The sequence below is a fragment of the Rhinatrema bivittatum genome, chromosome 3 (assembly GCF_901001135.1).
Source record: "Rhinatrema bivittatum chromosome 3, aRhiBiv1.1, whole genome shotgun sequence".
In the NCBI taxonomy this organism is placed as follows: domain Eukaryota; kingdom Metazoa; phylum Chordata; class Amphibia; order Gymnophiona; family Rhinatrematidae; genus Rhinatrema; species Rhinatrema bivittatum.
The window spans coordinates 484,663,698-484,680,772 of NC_042617.1; the positions used below are offsets into that span (position 1 = coordinate 484,663,698).

At 42.4% G+C, this 17,075-nt stretch overlaps 1 protein-coding gene across 1 annotated transcript in view; it reads right to left on the reverse strand.

The window, feature by feature from the left end:
* The window catches only part of CD2AP (CD2 associated protein), a 387,343-nt gene that overhangs the window by 20,020 nt on the left and 350,248 nt on the right, over positions 1 to 17,075 (reverse strand). Inside the window, 2 exon segments of the mRNA XM_029596051.1 lie at positions 74 to 137; positions 7,452 to 7,612. Of these exon segments, the coding sequence (XP_029451911.1) occupies positions 74 to 137; positions 7,452 to 7,612 (225 nt within the window).

Genomic DNA, 17,075 nt, shown 5'->3' on the forward strand with positions numbered 1-17,075 from the left:
TATTAAGACACAAATATATAGCTCTATGATTTTTATTACATCTTTTTTTTTAAAGTTTGTTTTCTTAAATTACCTCTAAGTTAGCTCGCATTATCTTCTCTTCGTCTAAATCTCTCTTTATTTTTTCCAGTTCTTTCCTATGATTTAAAATAAAATGAAAGCATTCAAATATTTTTGAAGTGAAAAAAACATTTGTAGCCTGTGAATAAACGTGTTGGCATATTTCATTCACCATTCAGCTCATGGGAAAATTTGCTTTGAAAGTCCCAGAAATCAACCCAGAATTTCCATTATCGGCAGTGGGATAAATCATTCCACTACTAAAAACTATCAGCGAAGAACTACAGTGAAATTTATTCTCATTTGATATCCCACCTATTACCACAGGCATGTCAAATTAAAAGACAGAACAAATGTCCCTGAATTGTGAGCAATTTAGCTGGAAAAAGAACTGTGACAACCACTACCAGATTGCTAGCAATACAAATGGCTTCAGCAAAAACCGCAATGTTATAGGGGTTATGCCAAACATAGAATAAGATGAAGGAGATAACAAAACTTATCTAATTTGCCCATTTTTCTTTTCTGTTGTAGTATGTCGGGTGTTTTGAGTTTTGAAGAGTCAGCGAAAAGGGACATCTTTTTCACTCCACTTTTATACGTGTTTCATGAATTCTTTAAGATAAGTAATCATATTTGAAATTTGGTTGAGGTAGGGCGATACCAAATCTTACCCACTGCTTGACATTCTAGTGTAAAGCAGTGGGTAAGATTGGACCAGTATCTAGTAGGGGGCATGCCTATCGCTGCCATGTTTTGGCAACTGCAATCCACTTGGTGTACGAATGAAATCATTCCACTTACTTTACGCATGACATTAAAGTTATGGGCTATGTGGAGGCGTCGACTGGTGGAGGAACAGGGATTACTTTTATTCATCCCATCTTTTTCGCAACAGAGTATTTCCAGCTGGGTTCCAAAATAACTTATTTAGGGTCTGGCAGGCAAAGGGCATTTTTTGCATGGAACATGTTCTACCTAGTGGAACTCTTATGACCTTTGCAGCAATATCTGATGCCTATGAGCTTTCTAATACAGGCTTCTTAGCATATGCCCAGCTATGCCATTTTCTATTGTCCAAGGAAGTTTTTATAGTCCTATCTCTAAGCAAAACTTTGTTCGAGCATCTATGCACAGAAGATAAGAAATAGGGATTAATTTCCCGGATCTATTCACAATTGTTTGGGTCAGCTAGGGTTATCTACCTCAGTGTGCTGCTGCAGTCAAAAAAGCAAACAATGTTAGGAATTATTAGGAAGGGAATGGTTAATAAAAAGGAAAATCTCATAATGCCTCTATATCGCTCCATGGTGAGACCGCACCTTGAATACTGTGTACAATTCTGGTCGCCGCATCTCAAAAAAGATATAGTTGTGGGGGAGCGTTGGGAGGTGAGAGAGACGTCCCCAGACTGCCCGTGACACCTGTGGTACCTGTGCCTTGCCTGGAGCCTCGGAGGAACGCCGACGAACCCGAGAGAGAGAGAGACGGGACTGTGACATCATCACCCGGCGCCTGCTGCATAAAATCGAGCGGCAGGCGTGGGATAATTTGGGGAGCGTTGGGAGGTGAGAGAGACGTCCCCAGACTGCCCGTGACACCTGTGGTACCTGTGCCTTGCCTGGAGCCTCGGAGGAACGCCGACGAACCCGAGAGAGAGAGAGGCGGGACTGTGACATCATCACCCGGAGCCTGCTGCATAAAATCGAGCGGCAGGCGTGGGATAATTTGGGGAGCGTTGGGAGGTGAGAGAGAAGTCCCCAGACTGCCCGTGACACCTGTGGTACCCTGTGCCTTGCCTGGAGCCTCGGAGGAACGCCGACGAACCCGAGAGAGAGAGAGGCGGGACTGTGACATCATCACCCGGCGCCTGCTGCATAAAATCGAGCGGCAGGCGTGGGATAATTTGGGGAGCGTTGGGAGGTGAGAGAGACGTCCCCAGACTGCCCGTGACACCTGTGGTACCTGACCTGTGCCTTGCCTGGAGCCTCGGAGGAATGCCGACGAACCCGAGAGAGAGAGAGGCGGGACTGTGACATCATCACCCGGCGCCTGCTGCATAAAATCAAACGGCAAGCGGCGCACCACCGCCGCCGGCGCACTACCTAAGCCGCGCGCTCCGTAAGGGGCGCGCGGCTTTGTCCGGCTTAGTCCGGAGAAGGACGGGAAGGCAGGACCACATGTCATTTGAGGTAAGAAATTTGTGAAGCTGTACTATCTATTCATCCCCAGGCCATATGGGGAGGAAAAGAAAAGTAAAGAGCTTCCCAATTTCCCCTATACCATCGAGGGGACCAATGGACAATCACGTTTTTAGACGGATTGAGTCACCAAATGAGGACAATATAGGAGACCACTTCTCGGCCTCCTTTAGTCCTGGTGAAGGACCAGCACACCCTCCACAACCACAGACATTATTATCAAGGGACTTTTTGACTCTAGTATCAGAAACCTCTCCAAAAGAGGAAGTAGGTGCTGTTTCAGGAGGAATTAAGATAGCTAATGTTTCATTAGATTCGAGTTCAGGGCAAGGTATGGAGGAATCCGATAGGCCACAACAATGGCCTGGTGATCCTCCTGATAACATCTCCCTGAAGGATATTTGGAATTTGATGTCTGTTCTTAACAATAATGTATCTCAAATGAAAGAGTCCTTGACTGCCATAGTGAATACAAATAAAGTAAAAATAGAGGAACATACAAAGGAGGTGACCAGCTTAAAGGAAGATGTGGGGAAAATAACAAATAAGATTAGCTTACTAGAAAACACTGAATCTGCCCATATTAAGGATAGTATAGCTATCCATAGAGAGATAGAAAATATGGAGAACATAATTAGATATAAAAACTTACGACTAATTAATTTCCCATTAACAAGGCTTTTGTCACCCTGGGAAATGTTTAAGAAATATTTGAAGGAGGTTTTACTCTATGAAGATAAAGAAATCCCAGTGGTGTCCAAAATTTTTTACTTTTCAAGTAAAATCGGGGAAAAAGTAGAAGAAAATGTAGAAACTTCAAGTATTGGAGTTTCGACCTTTCTGGATGAATCAATTGACATAATCCATAAGAGGGCCACCTTATTTGTCTCTATGCAGGTAGAGGCAGACAAGGACAAGGTGTTTAAGGATTTCCTAAAACACAAAGATCTTAATTTCTGTGGTCAGAAAATCTTAATGTTCCCCGATGTCTCGCGGGTTACGCAGGCAAAGAGGAAACATTTTCTATCCCTAAAGGTGAAATTACTTGCCATAGGAGCAAGTTTCTTTTTAAAATATCCTAGCATATGTTTAGTAACCTATCAGGGAAAGAAATACAGCTTTTCTGACCCCTTACATTTAGAGACATTTATATTGGATAAAGATGTAGTACGGAGAAGTAGCGAAGATCCATAAAGCCAATTAGTCTCTCTCTCCTTTAATTAGACTGTGAAGTCAATTATGTTTAATAATTTTGAAATAGTCTCCCCCATGTTATAGTTTCAGTAATGAAGATGGAAATTAATGTTGTAACATTTGGATATTTTGTAAAGTGATGTACATCTGTCTTACTTCTTTAATTTTGTTTAAGATTTAAATGAAAATTGAATAAAGTATAAATTAAAAAAAAAAAAAAAAAGATATAGTTGTGATAGAGATGGTACAGAGAAGGGCAACCAAAATGATAAAGGGGATGGAACAGCTCCCCCTATGAGGAAAGGCTGAAGAGGTTAGGGCTGTTCAGCTTGGAGAAGAGACGGCTGAGGGGGGATATGATGGAGGTCTTTAAGATCATGAGAGGTCTTGAACAAGTAGATGTGACTCGGTTATTTACACTTTCGAATAATAGAAGGACTAGGGGGCATTCCATGAAGTTAGCAAGTAACACATTTAAGACTAATCGGAGAAAATTCTTTTTCACTCAACGCACAATAAAGCTCTGGAATTTGTTGCCAGAGAAGGTAGTTAGTGCAGTTAGTGTAGCTGGGTTCAAAAAAGGTTTGGATAAGTTCTTGGAGGAGAAGTCCATTAATGGCTATTAATCAATTATACTTAGGGAATAGCCACTGCTATTAATTGCATCGGTAGCATGGGTTCTTCTTAGTATTTGGGTAATTGCCAGGTTCTTGGCCTCTGTTAGAAACAGGATGCTGGGCTTGATAACCCAGCATGGCAATTTCTTATGTTCTTATATTAGAGCATGGGAAGCTGATTTGGGGAATACTTTATCTCCTGAAACATGGGATCAGATGTTTATATCTACAAGCAAATGCTCGGTTTCTGCCCAACTACAAGAAAACTGTTATAAACTTCTTTTGCGATGGTACCTCATTCCCGCCTCAAGACTTCATCGCATTTACCGGCCGTCAGTGAGGAGGTAGGTACCTTTTTTCATATATGGTGGGAGTGCTGGCAGGTTCTCTTTCTAGACTCAAGTAATACATTGGCTAGAGTCCACCCTGAAGCTACAGGGTTTAAAAACTGCTGGGTTAATATTCCTTAATGTTCCAGTACCGAACCTAGATAAGTTCCAACAGCAGTTTTGCCAGAAAGTTTTCATAGTGCTCGCTGCAAACTAGCATTATTATGGAAGTGGCTGGAAGTGCCATCTTTACAGGCAGTACTATGCATGCTAAGACTATTATTGAATGGCTGAGATCCAGGCCTTTAAATGTAAACAAATTTCAGCATTTCAGAAAATGTGGAAACCACTGTTGGAATGGGAGTCGGAACCTTAAACATATACACTTGACTACTGGAAAAGATGGCCAGGGTCTTGTTATTAAAGACAAACCCTCCAATAAGAAGTTATTCTCTTGTTGAGCTCCTGCATAGAGGCTGTAAGTCGCCCATACACTAGGTCTATATAGCTTTAGATCAGTGGTTCTCAACTGGTGTGTCACGACACAGTGTGTCGCCAAGAACACGCAGGTGTGTCGCCACACTTCCCGGTCCCCCGCTGACCCAGCTGCGCCCCCCAGTCCTTCTCCGCCCGGGCTTAAAATGCTGTCAGCCCGGGCGGAACGCAGCAGGACAGCTGGAGTCAGCGGTATCGGCATGGTCTCTTCTTTGCCCCTCCCCCCGCGGCCCGGAAGAGGAAGTGGTGAGCATCGGATGCAGGCAGCATCGGCCTGAAGAACAGAAGAGAGTCGCGGTCTGAAGAATGTGCAGCGTGGCTCGGAGGAAAATGAAGAAGAGCGTCAACCCCCGCGGCCAATGGGACTCCTCCTTCACGAGGGCTGAAAATGAAGGAGGTTAGGGTTGGGAGGAGGCTGCTGCTAGTTCCGGGGGGGGGGGGGGGGGGGGGGGAAGAGTGTGAATGAGCAAGCATGTGTGTTTGAGATCCTGTGTGTGTGAGTGAGATAGCATGTATGTGTGTGATTGAGAGCCTGTATATGTGAAAGAGAGTATGTCTGAGATTGAAAGCCTGCCTGTGAGAGAGAGAGCATGAATGTAAGTTTACGATTGGGAACCTCTGTGTGTAAGTTTGTGATTGAAAACCTGTTTGTGTGAAAGAGTATGTGTGTATGAGATCCTTTGTGTGTGAGAGAGATCATGTGTATGCATGATTAAGCGCCTGTGTGTATAAGTAAGAGAGAGCATGTGTGTCTGTGTGTGATTGAGAGATGGTTTAGGTGAGAGATGGTTTAGGTGAGGGAGCATGTGAGTATGTGATTGAGAGCCTGTGTGTAAATGAGAGAGAGCATGTTTGTAAGCATGTGAATGAGAGTCTGTGTGTGAGAGAAAAAGACAGCATGTACATGTGTGATTGAAAGCCTGTGTGTGTAAGCGTGAAAAGATAGACAGCATGTGTGTAAATGTGTAATTAAGAGCCTATATAAGTGAGCGAAAAAGCACATGTATATGTGAGTGACAGAGCACGTGTGTATAGGTGTGTAATTGAGAGCCAGTGTGAGAGAGCGCGCTGGTATGTGACAGAGGAGAAAATTCCAAGCAAACCACCCTTCCTCCTGCTAATTCAAAACAATCTCAGGACACCTGGATATCAAACGTTTCCAGGTATGCAGAGCAAAAAAAGTTTTGTATCCTTATTTTTCATTACTGGGTCTTGTGTCTGCTATTTTGAAATATTTTATTGGTATCTAGAATTTTTTTATATGAGTTTTTAATTATTGGATATTCCACTCATCAGCTGTTTCAAAATAATCTTTTTGTTAGTATGGTTTTACTGCTACTGATTTTATATTTCTTGATTTGTTTTATAAGGATGGGTGATGTTTCTTTTTTCCTTTATCACACTGCATACAGAGACTCTAGCTTGTTGCAGTTTCCAATTCAGTTTTTTTCTGCATGCTTCTAGTTATGCGTTTTGGTCTCTTCTTTGTTAGGTGAGGGTCAGCACATGTGATTCAGGTGAGGTTTTCTGCTGGCGTGTAGTTTCTGTGTAGGGCTGTATAGCAGCCTGACTTGGTCCGTTTTCCTAATAGGAGATGTATTGGTGTCTTAAGGCCTGGTGTAATATTTCAGTGTTGCCTTTTCTTAGGTAAGGTGGCTACTGTTTAAGTGCTGGAAATTGGTGCTGTTTTGGTGTGGGATGTTTACTATTTATGCAATTTCTGTTCAGACAGAATATGTATCTTTTCCTCGTGTCATTTTAAACAAAAATAATTACCGGACCTTTACTTTTTATTTCCGCCGTAAATTGTAATGAGCAGTGTGTCATACATGTGAGCGTGGCCTGTCAGGTGTGTCATGATGGGAAAAAGGTTGAGAACCACTGCTTTAGACTATAAATCGCAATCACTATGTTAATGGGACATCCCAATGGATTGATGACTTGTAATAATGATTTGCATTTCATATGCTTTCGTGAGCAATAAATGATAGTGGTTCCTAATGCGGGGTTCAAGGAAAGGATATGGAGAGGGCTAAACTGAGAATCATATGTCTATTTAGTTTTGGTGTGTTTTGTTATATTTGCCTTGTACTGACCCTCAATAAAAATTGTTAATGGAAATTTGATTAGGTCATTCAACATGATAGTGGTGGGAGAAACACTTTAGTTTGTTATTTGTTGGAAAGGTGTGTAATTTTGCTGAAGAGACAAATATGGTATTTGAACTAGCAAATGAATGAAATTTCAGATGTCTAAGGCCGATACAGCTTGTGGCTCATTGTGGGGCGAAAGGCAGTGGATGTACACAGGGTTACACTAATTACGTCTGATGCCGTGATCTTTTGAAGGCAGGTAAAATAATTTTTCTATTATCCCTTTTTTTTTTCTTTGTTGATTATATTGGAAGGATATCTGCTTTTTTGTCATCAGTTTTCGCAATATGGCATAACCCATTACATTTCTGGCTTCTTCTTTAGTACCTCACTACTAAGATCTTTTTTGTACTAAAGGACATTTAACACTGTTTAAGACTTCACAAACAAAGGAGAACTTACCCATGTTCAGTTTTTAATTTCTCTACAATAGTCAGAATCTCATTCATTTGAGCCCTGAGCTCTTCCATGGAAGTTTCTGCCTTCGTTCTGAGGTCCCCAGAAGAACTGGGTAGAATAGAGTTTGGTCTTGGAGAAAGTGTGGGAGTAGTGGGTTGAGTTGGCTGAAACAATATAAAAAAAGAAAAAACTCACTTCAATCTCTAATATACTAGAGGCAAATCAACAGCAAAGAAAAATATTTCACTTTGCATTTGGCATATGTATTCTGTTTCTGCCTACAGTACACATTTCTGAATAAAAGTAGAACTGAATATCAAACCACTATTGTCCTACCAAATAATGAATGTGAAAAAGGTTTAAAATCCTAAATACAGTAAGCTAATGGTATGCTAATGCATCAGGAGTCATAAAAAAAAAAAATTTTTAAACATGTGCAGACTGGAAAATATGCACTCGGCACAGACTGAACGCAAATTTTAAACACATATAGCTCATTTATTTATCGAGTTTTATATACAGTCATTCGGTTTACAAAGGATTGATTTCTGTAGTCGTATATTTCTACATTACTACAGACATACATTTGTTAACATGGCTTTGTTAACATAAGAGTATATACTCTTTCAACGAGTCTTTCAGGTATTAGGCTGGTCTCTTCTTGTAAAGTCATTAGTCTAGTGTTATTGGGGGATTTGGTAAGCTTTTGTAAACATCCATGTTTTTAGCTCTTTTTTGAATGTTTTTAGATTCTGTTGTGTTCTTAGTTCCGTTGGAAGGGAGTTCCAAAGCTTGAGGCTTCCCAGGGAAATAGCTCTCTTCTGAGTTGCGGTAGGTTTGTGACCCATTGGTGGAATTTTTATTAGGCCTTTGCAGATTGTAGATTCCTATTTGGTGAGTGAGGTTTTATGAATGCACTGAGCCAGTTTGTTTTTCATATATTATTTTGTGAATTATGGATAGTATTTTGTAGTCAATCCTGTATTTTATTGGCAGCCAGTGTAATAGATGAGGGTTGGAGTAATAGGATCACATTTTCTTGTTCCGGTGAGAATTCTGGCGGCTGTGTTTTGTAGGATTTGTAGCGGTCTGATGGTGGTAAGAGGTACGTTGAATAGTAGAGAGTTGCAGTAATCCAGTTTGGAGAAAATGAGTAGTTGGAGTACTGATCTGAAATCATTGTGTGACAGGAATTGTTTTAAATGTCGTAGTGTTAGGAGTCTGTGATATCCATCTTTGATGTTTGCGGATATGTGGTTCTTGTAGGATAGTTCTTTGTCAATTATGACTCCAAGGTTGCATGCGTGGGTGACAGGCGATATTGTTGTGTTATGATTCAGTATTTTGAGTGGTGGCATGAGCGTAGGATTGTTTTTTCTGTCCATCATGATTATTTCGTTCTTATCAAAGTTTAGGATGAGTCATGTTATTTAGCAATTGTTTTATTTTTGTGAGGTAGCTGGCTGTTTTCTTGTAGGTGTCTTCTATTGAGTTGTGTATTGGGATAAGTATTTGGATGTCATCAGCATATATGAAGTGGTTCAGTTTAAGGTTTGCTAGGAATTGGCAGATTGGGAGAAGATAAATATTGAATAGCGTTGCTGATAGTGTGGAACCTTGTGGAACTCCTGTGTCCAAGTTTATTTTCTTTGATAGTGTGTTGCTGATTGAGACCTGGTATGTCCTTTGAGACAGATAAGATGCGAACCATTGCAGTGTTTTTTCCTTTAGTCCGATTTCGGCAAGGCGGTCAATCAGTATTGAATGATTTACTACTTTACTGTGTTGAAGGCTGACAGGTCTAGTAGGATTAGAATGTAGCTGTGGCCATTGTCGAAACCTTTGAGGATGGTGTCATTTAGTGATAGTAGTAAGGATTCAGTGTTTAGTTCTTTCCTGAATCCGAATTGCGTGGGATGAAGAATGTTGTTCCTTTCTAGGTGGTCACTGAGTTGTGATTGGACGATTTTTTCAATGATTTTGGCAATGAATGGTAAATTTGATATTGGCCGGTAGTTTAGCGGGTTTTCTGGATCGAGGTCGGACTTTAAGGATGGGTTTGATAATTGCTGATTTTAGGCAGTCGGGGTAGATTCCTTCAGTGAGTGATAGGTTTACAATTTCTGTTAATGTTTTGGTTATTGATGGTTCAATTGCTTTGATTGTTTGTATTGGTATGCTGTCGATGGGGTGCTTGGCTGGATTCATTTTTTTGATGATTTTTTGGACTTCTAGTGATGATGCTGGGTCAAAGTTGGGCCAACTTGATGTTTGGTTGATTAGTATTTTTGTGTCTTGTGTGTTGTTGAGGTTGTTTGAGGTTTTTTATTTTTTTCATTAAAGTAGTCTGCAAGGTCATTGCTTGACAGTTTGAAATTTGGTGTTTTCTGTTCATTGGCGGATTTGGTTAGGTCATGCACGATATTGAACATTATTGGGTTATGTTGAAATTCATTTATTGTTTGTGTAGAATTCTTTTTTTACATTATGTATTAATTTTTGTAGTATATTGTGCTCGGTATGCATTCAGTTGTATCACTGTTTTGTTATTCCTCCAGGGTTTTTCTTTTTTTCTGAGTTCGCGTTTGGCTGATCTGATGTTTTCGTTGTACCACTGGTTTTAGTGCTTAGGGTTTCTTATTGTTTTCTTTATCGTGGGGTTTATCTTATCAGCTATTGCTTTAGTAATGTTGAGCCATGATGAGGTGGCGTTTTCTGCATTAGATAGGTCTAGGTTTGTTAGTTCTGTTTGTAGATTTTCTTGGAGTGTCTCTATGTTAAAGGGCATTCTGTAGGAGAATGATTTAGGTGGATTTTTTTTCTGGTGTCTGTAAACAGTTGGAGGATAGGCTGGTGTATATTAGCGAATGGTCTGACCATGGTATGTTTGTGGTATGTGTGTGGTAGTTAGACCATGTGTCAGTATTGATGAAGATGAAGTCTAGAGTGTGCCCTGCTTTGTGCATTGGGACTTTGATGATTTGATTAAGACCAAGTGTTGATAATGCATCTATTAACATTTTGCATGTGTTGGACTGTGGAATTGTGTCGACGTGTATGTTAAAGTCTCCTAAGATGATGGGTTTGTTGATTGTGAGCTTGGATAAGAAGAATTCTATTATTGGTGAGGTAGCTCCGATCCAGTGTGTGTGTGTGTGTGTGTGGGAAGGGGGGGGGGGGCAGTATACTAGGCACATCTGTAGTTGTGGTGAGTTGAAAAGTGCAATTTCTAATGGTAGGTTGACATTGGTTTGGAGTAGTTTCATTTGTAGGGTTTTTTTTTTGTGATTAGCATTACACCTCCTCCTTTCTTTTTTGGTTGGGGGATAGAGAACATTCTGTAGTTTGGGTTCTTTATTTGGTTGATTAATACAGTGTCGGTATTTTTTTATCCATGTTTCCATTATGGCTATGAAATCTGGTTTGTGATAGTCGAGTACATCAGATATGACTGGTATTTATTTGACTATGGATTGTGCATTGAATAGGAGGAATGATAATGCTATGTAGTTGCTGCAGGACTGGGTGTTGATTCGGGTGATGTTTCTTGTTGGTAATTGGAAGCTTTCTTTGTTTCTCTTTTTTTGTATTACTTTGTTGTTTTTCGGTGTTTTTTTCCTTTCTTGTTTCCTTTTGTAGTTCGTTGTTGCTTTTTTTTTTTTTTTTTTTTTTAGTAAGTGTGACTCGAGTTGGGTGCTTGCCATTTCTTGTTTCTGTGTAATTTGCCTTTGTGATCGTTCCTAAGGGTTGTAGCAAATAAGTTGAAAGAAGTTGCACAAAGGGGCACACGTGCTGTCGGCGGAGCATGCCGGCGTTGACGTGGGGGAGTCGGCGTCGGGTCCAGGCCGGCTGCTCACCTTTTCTGGTGGAGGGGGGCTCCTGCCCGGCGGGGAACACTCCAGTGAGGGGACTCCTGCCCCAAAGATCTATTGTGGGGCTCCTGTCCCAACGTTGAGCGGGTCCTGAGATGGCGCGGGGGGGGGGGGGGTGCTCCTGCCCTGCCGATGGTGAGTTGGGGCTCCTGCCCCGGCTGTGGGTGATGGTGTGGAGGGACCGCCGTAGCAGAGAGCCCAGGTTTAAAGGGTCTGATTGACAGCTACATCAGCAGGAAAAGCAACAAAAAATTCTCTTCCTATGGAACATTTTGGAGAGAAGATGAAGGCAAAGATTTGGTGGGATTTCGAATGGTTCCTCTGGCTCTCTGTGCAGAGGATGAAGTCAAAGGGCAATGACCATGGCTAGGTATCAGGACCTACATCAGAGTCTCTGCACCATCCCTGGATCCCCTCTCCCCTGCCACAGTCCCAACTGTGCAGCAGGAGCTGGACCATCATCCAAGCAAGAAAGTGATTTGGAGCTCCAGGGCAGAGACCAGGCTTTCGAGTATTACTACTCTCGGAATTTGGCTCCTTTCAATGCAGCTTTAGAGAAGGTCTACAGAGTCTCAACTCTGCAATTGGCTGAGTGTCTGGGACACTTTCTAATGACTTTTTGGTTTTCCTTCCACCATAAATCACAAAAGAAAATTTTAAAACTGTATCTCAACCTCCTTGCCAAAACTGGCACTCTCCCCCCATCCCAGTCAAACAAACAAAAGAGAAATCCTCCATATCTGCCTAATGCAAACTGTTAGATACCAATTTATGGAAGCCAGCATCAAAAAAGAGGTTGTATAGTCATGTATAATAGACACTATTGAAAGTCCAGATTTCTTTAATATTTCTATTTTTGCCACAGCATTACATTTTCAACTTCTAGGGACTTATAGCATTAATATGGATTCTAATGTTCTGTTGACATTTGGGAAAATGTGACTTTGTAATTAGCTGATAATTACAAGTATTTAAATTAAACTCCATTTGTTAAAAAAAACCAATCGGTATAGATTTCTAGTAGTTGGATTATTCCTACAGAAGACCTGATTCTTTTCAAGTTGTGATATTATCTGAAGGGAACCAAAGCACATTCATATTATCTTTGTGCAATATTTTTTATCGGGCCAGCATGAAAGTATCCAAACTGCAAACAACCTAGTTGAAAAGTTTTTATGATAAAAATTAAAAAGTTGCAGCATAAACAAGGTAGCACAGATACATTTAATTTTTGCATAGAAACATATTAGATGCCAACAATTCAGGACTATTTGGCCAATCCATTCTGCCCAGCAGATCCCTTAAAGGACCTTTAAATTCTGATCATCACCTTTCCTTGCCTTTACCACTGCACTCTATGCAAGAAAACTCATAGTTGTCAGCCATACAAGGTTCAGTGTCTAAAGGATGCTGTTCCCATCTTGAGGAGTGCGGTCAGATCGTCCTGTTGCCCTTGTTAAGCAAGCTGTCAGCTCCTCCCAATTATACTCAAGAATATATCAAAGCCCTATTGCTGCTCCACAGTGGTTGGCTTTGCCAGCATTCCCTTTAAGCATGACATAGCTGTATTATTACTCTGTACAATGCTCTCAATGGAACTGCAAAGACCCACAGTCACAAACATAATGATCCAATGTTTTGACCACTTCGTTAAAGAAATTAATCAAGTTGGTTTGGCAAGTGTGCCCCCATGAAACCATATTGTCTAGGGTACTATAAGCCACTTGATTTAAAGTGTTCCTATAATTTTGCTCACACTTCTCCTTGACGCCTCCTCACATTTATAAAATGGTACTACATCTGCTATCCTTTCACAACACAATTTAAATACTCTCCCCTTAACTATGTATCAATAAGCATATGGCAATTTCATCTTTATGTCATGCCCTCAGAGTGATTTTGGCTTTCCCAACAATTTTTCATTTCCATAGCCTTGGCTCACTACATGGAAATATTTTGATAGTATATGTGTAGAAGAGGAAACATGGTCAGTAATCAGCATTGCTGATCAGTTTAAATTTAACATACTGTACGTATACATGCATCTACCAAACACAGCATGTGTCAAAAACAAGAGGCAGGCCTTTATACTTAGTAGTGCTCTGCCCCCTGTAATGAATGACTAATCCAAGCACAGAAAGTGAAGTTGCTTACCTGTAACAGATGTTCTCATAGGACAGCAGGATGTTAGTCCTCACATGTGGGTGACATCATCCGATGGAGCCCGGAATGGAAAACTTATGTCAAAGTTTCCAGAAACTTTGACTGGTACACAGAGCATGCTCAGCATGCCACTATCCACGTGCGGTCTGTCTCTCTTCAGTCTCTTAAGTAGATCATGAAAAAAGAAAAACTAGGATAATACAACTGTGCGGGGTGGCAGGTGGGTTTCCTGAGGACTAACATTCTGCTGTCCTAGGAGAACACCTGTTACAGGTAAGCAACTTTGCTTTCTCCTAGGACAAGCAGGATGATAGTCCTCAATTGTGGGTGAATCCCTAGCTAAAGGCTGGACCTGAGACCAATGGGAGCAACAGACACCAAACTAGGTGCCAACGGGCACAATTAACATCGGAAACAGCGTGAACCGAAAATAGGGCCATAGGTAGGAAGAGTTGGATTCACAGCTGAAAAAGATTTCTGAGGTCAGACTGGGTAAATCTGCTATCACAATGGCTGTCCTTGTCCAGACAATAATGAACAGCAAAGGCGTGGAAAGAACTCCTCATTGCATCCTTGCATATCTCCCCCAGAGGAACGGCATGCAGGTGGACCACAGTAGCGGCCATCACCCTAACAGAATGAGCCGTGACGTGGCCCCCCCCAGTTGCAATCCCGCCTGGTCATAGCAGATGACGATGCATTCGGCTAGCCAAGTGGAGAGAGGCTATTTAGCAACAGCCCAACCCAGCCGGTTGGAGTCATAAGAGACAAATAGCTGGGTGGATTGCCTATGATCTGCTGTCTGGTCCAGGTAGAAGGCTAAGGCCCTCTTACAATCCAGTGAGTGCAGCGCCCTTTCCCTGGGTTGAAATGAGGCCTAGGGAAAAATGGACTGGTTAAGGTGAAATTCAGTAACCACCTTCAGCAGGAACTTAGGGTGCATGTGCAGGCCCACCTGGTCATGGCAGAACCGTGTGTATGGCATATAAGTCACCAGGGCATGCAGCTCACTGACCCTGTGTACCGACGTGATCGCTATTTATTTATTTTAGAGTACTTATATCCTGCACCCTCCAATGTTCGGGACAAGTCACAATTAACATACACAATATTGTCAATCAAACAAGGTTAAATACATTAAAATAAATAAAAACTAAAGTTGTAAACAAAAGTTAAAAAACAAATCTTATAAAAGGTATAGGAAATAAAAGGATATCATGTTATCATCAAAATATCAAGTAAGGTAAGTATATCTGAGAAAGGATCATAAGATTAAATTAAAAACTAATTTTCCGGGGATAAATGGGTCGCAAAATTCTGGAAAGACTAGTGAAGAGATGTTTTAATGCCTTCTTAAACTCTTTGGAATTGGAAATTAGTCTAAGGCTAGGAGGTAAAGTTTTCCAAAGAATTGGACCTGCAATTGAAAAGGCGTGTTCATGTGTTACATTTAAATTAGTGGATTTTGGTAACTGAATTTGTAACAGTAATTGATTTTTTGATCTTAGATTTCTGCAAGGGGTGTATAAATGTAGAGTTGCTGATAACCATGATTTGTGATTATTATGAACAAGGTTGTGTACTATTGTTAGAGTTTTGTATTGAATTTGCCATTTCATAGGAAGCCAGTGAAGGTGAAATAGGACTGGTGATGTGTTCATGTGGCTTGTGGTTGGAAAGAAGTCTTGCTGCCGCATTTTAGACAAGTTGCCGAAAAGCATTTTGTAGTAATCCTAGAGTTAAAGTAGTCCAGGCCTGTTAAAATCAGAACTGAAGTACTGTACAGAATAGGGATTAATCAATCAGGGGTTTGATATGTTTTAACAGTCAGAGTTTATAGAAAGAGGATTTTGTAATGGATTTGACATGATTGGAATATGACCTTCCAAGTCAAATGCTTGAGAGCAGAGGAGCACAGGGGCTCAAACAGCGGCTTCATCAACTGGGCCAACACCACATTTAGGTCCCAGGACACTGCAGGGTCCCTTAGGGGAGGTTGCCTTTGAAGCAAACCACACATGAAACCCCTACAAGGGGCTGCACTGAGATGGGCGACCCATCGACCACCTGGTGGTACATGCCTATGTCACTCTGGTGCACCCAAATGGAGTTGGTTTTAAGCCTGTTCTCCAAAAAGGTGCAGCAGATAATTAAGGAGTTCCTGGATCAGACAGGAGAAGTGGGGGGGGGGGGGGGGGGGGGGGGGGGTCGAGGCCCTTCTACTCACACCAGATTATAAACCACCTCCATTCCAAAGCATAAGACTTCCTGGTGGAAGGCCTTCTTAAGGCTACCAGGACCCAAGACACATCCTCTGAGAGGTCAAACTGCTACAGGATCAACCTTTCAACATCCAGGACATGAGGGACAGGGCCCAGAGGTTCGGGTGGTGCAATCTGCCCTGATCCTGTTTGAGGAGGTCTGGGGCAGTCCCCAGATGGATTGGGTCTCACCAGTAGAGATCTTGCAGAAGCGGGAACCAGACTTGCCTCGGCCAATGGAGGGCTATGAGGATCATGGTTCCCCAGTCCTGGTGAAGTTTCAAGAGAATCTTCATCACCAACGTTAAGTGGAGAGTACACATACAGGAGACCCTCTCCCCAATGAAGAGCAAAGGCGTCCATGGCTGTCTGTCTGACCTGGACAGGGAACAGTACATAGGAACTTTCTGGGGTTCCCCAGAGATAGCAGATCTGGTCTGCCACCTCCTGCTTCAGGGATCCCTCGTGGGGTTGGAAGGTGCGACAGTCTACCTGCCAGGGTGTTTTCCACACTGGCCAAGTACTCCGCCTGGAGTGACACCCCCTAGACAGGGCCTAACTCCAGAACTGAACTGCTTCTTGACAAAGGAGGAAGGATCTGGTGCCCCTCTACTTCTTTATGTACCACTTTGCCACCTGGTTGTCTGTCCAAATGAGGATCACCTTGCTGGACAGTCGATCTCTGAAGGCCTTCAGCGCGTACCGGATCGCCCTCAGTTCCAAGAAGTTTATCTGACACAGCTTCTTGAGCAGTCCACAGACCTTGGGTACGGAGGCCCTCTATATGGGCACCCCAGCCCAGGTGGGAAGCATTTGTGGTAAGCACAACCTGGTGAGGGGGAGCCTGAAAAGGTACCCCCTGCTTCAGATTGGATGGGGACACCTCCACCAAGCCAGGGAAGCCCTAAGAGGGCAAAACCTGGATGCGGACCTGAAGGCCCTGGGTGGCCTGTCACCATTGGGAGCACAGGGTCCACTGGGCTCAACATATATGCAGGCGGGCAAAAGGGATGACATGGACTGTGGTGGCCATGTGCCCCAGGAGCTGCAGCATACGCCGTGCAGAGACCTGCCGGAGATTCGGCCAGGGTTAGTAGCGCGTGCGCCCTGACGTGGGGCAAAAAGGCTTTCACCTGTGTTTCGTCCAGCACGGCTTCTATGACATCCAGCCATGACGACGGACAGAGATTGGATTTCGGGTAGTTGATTAGAAACCCCAGCATAGAGAACGTGCTGCCCCTGTTTACGTTCTACTCTTGATCAGCCAGTCATCCAAGTATGGAAAGACCTGGATTTCCAGCTGGTGCAGTTAGGCACCCACCAAGGCCTAA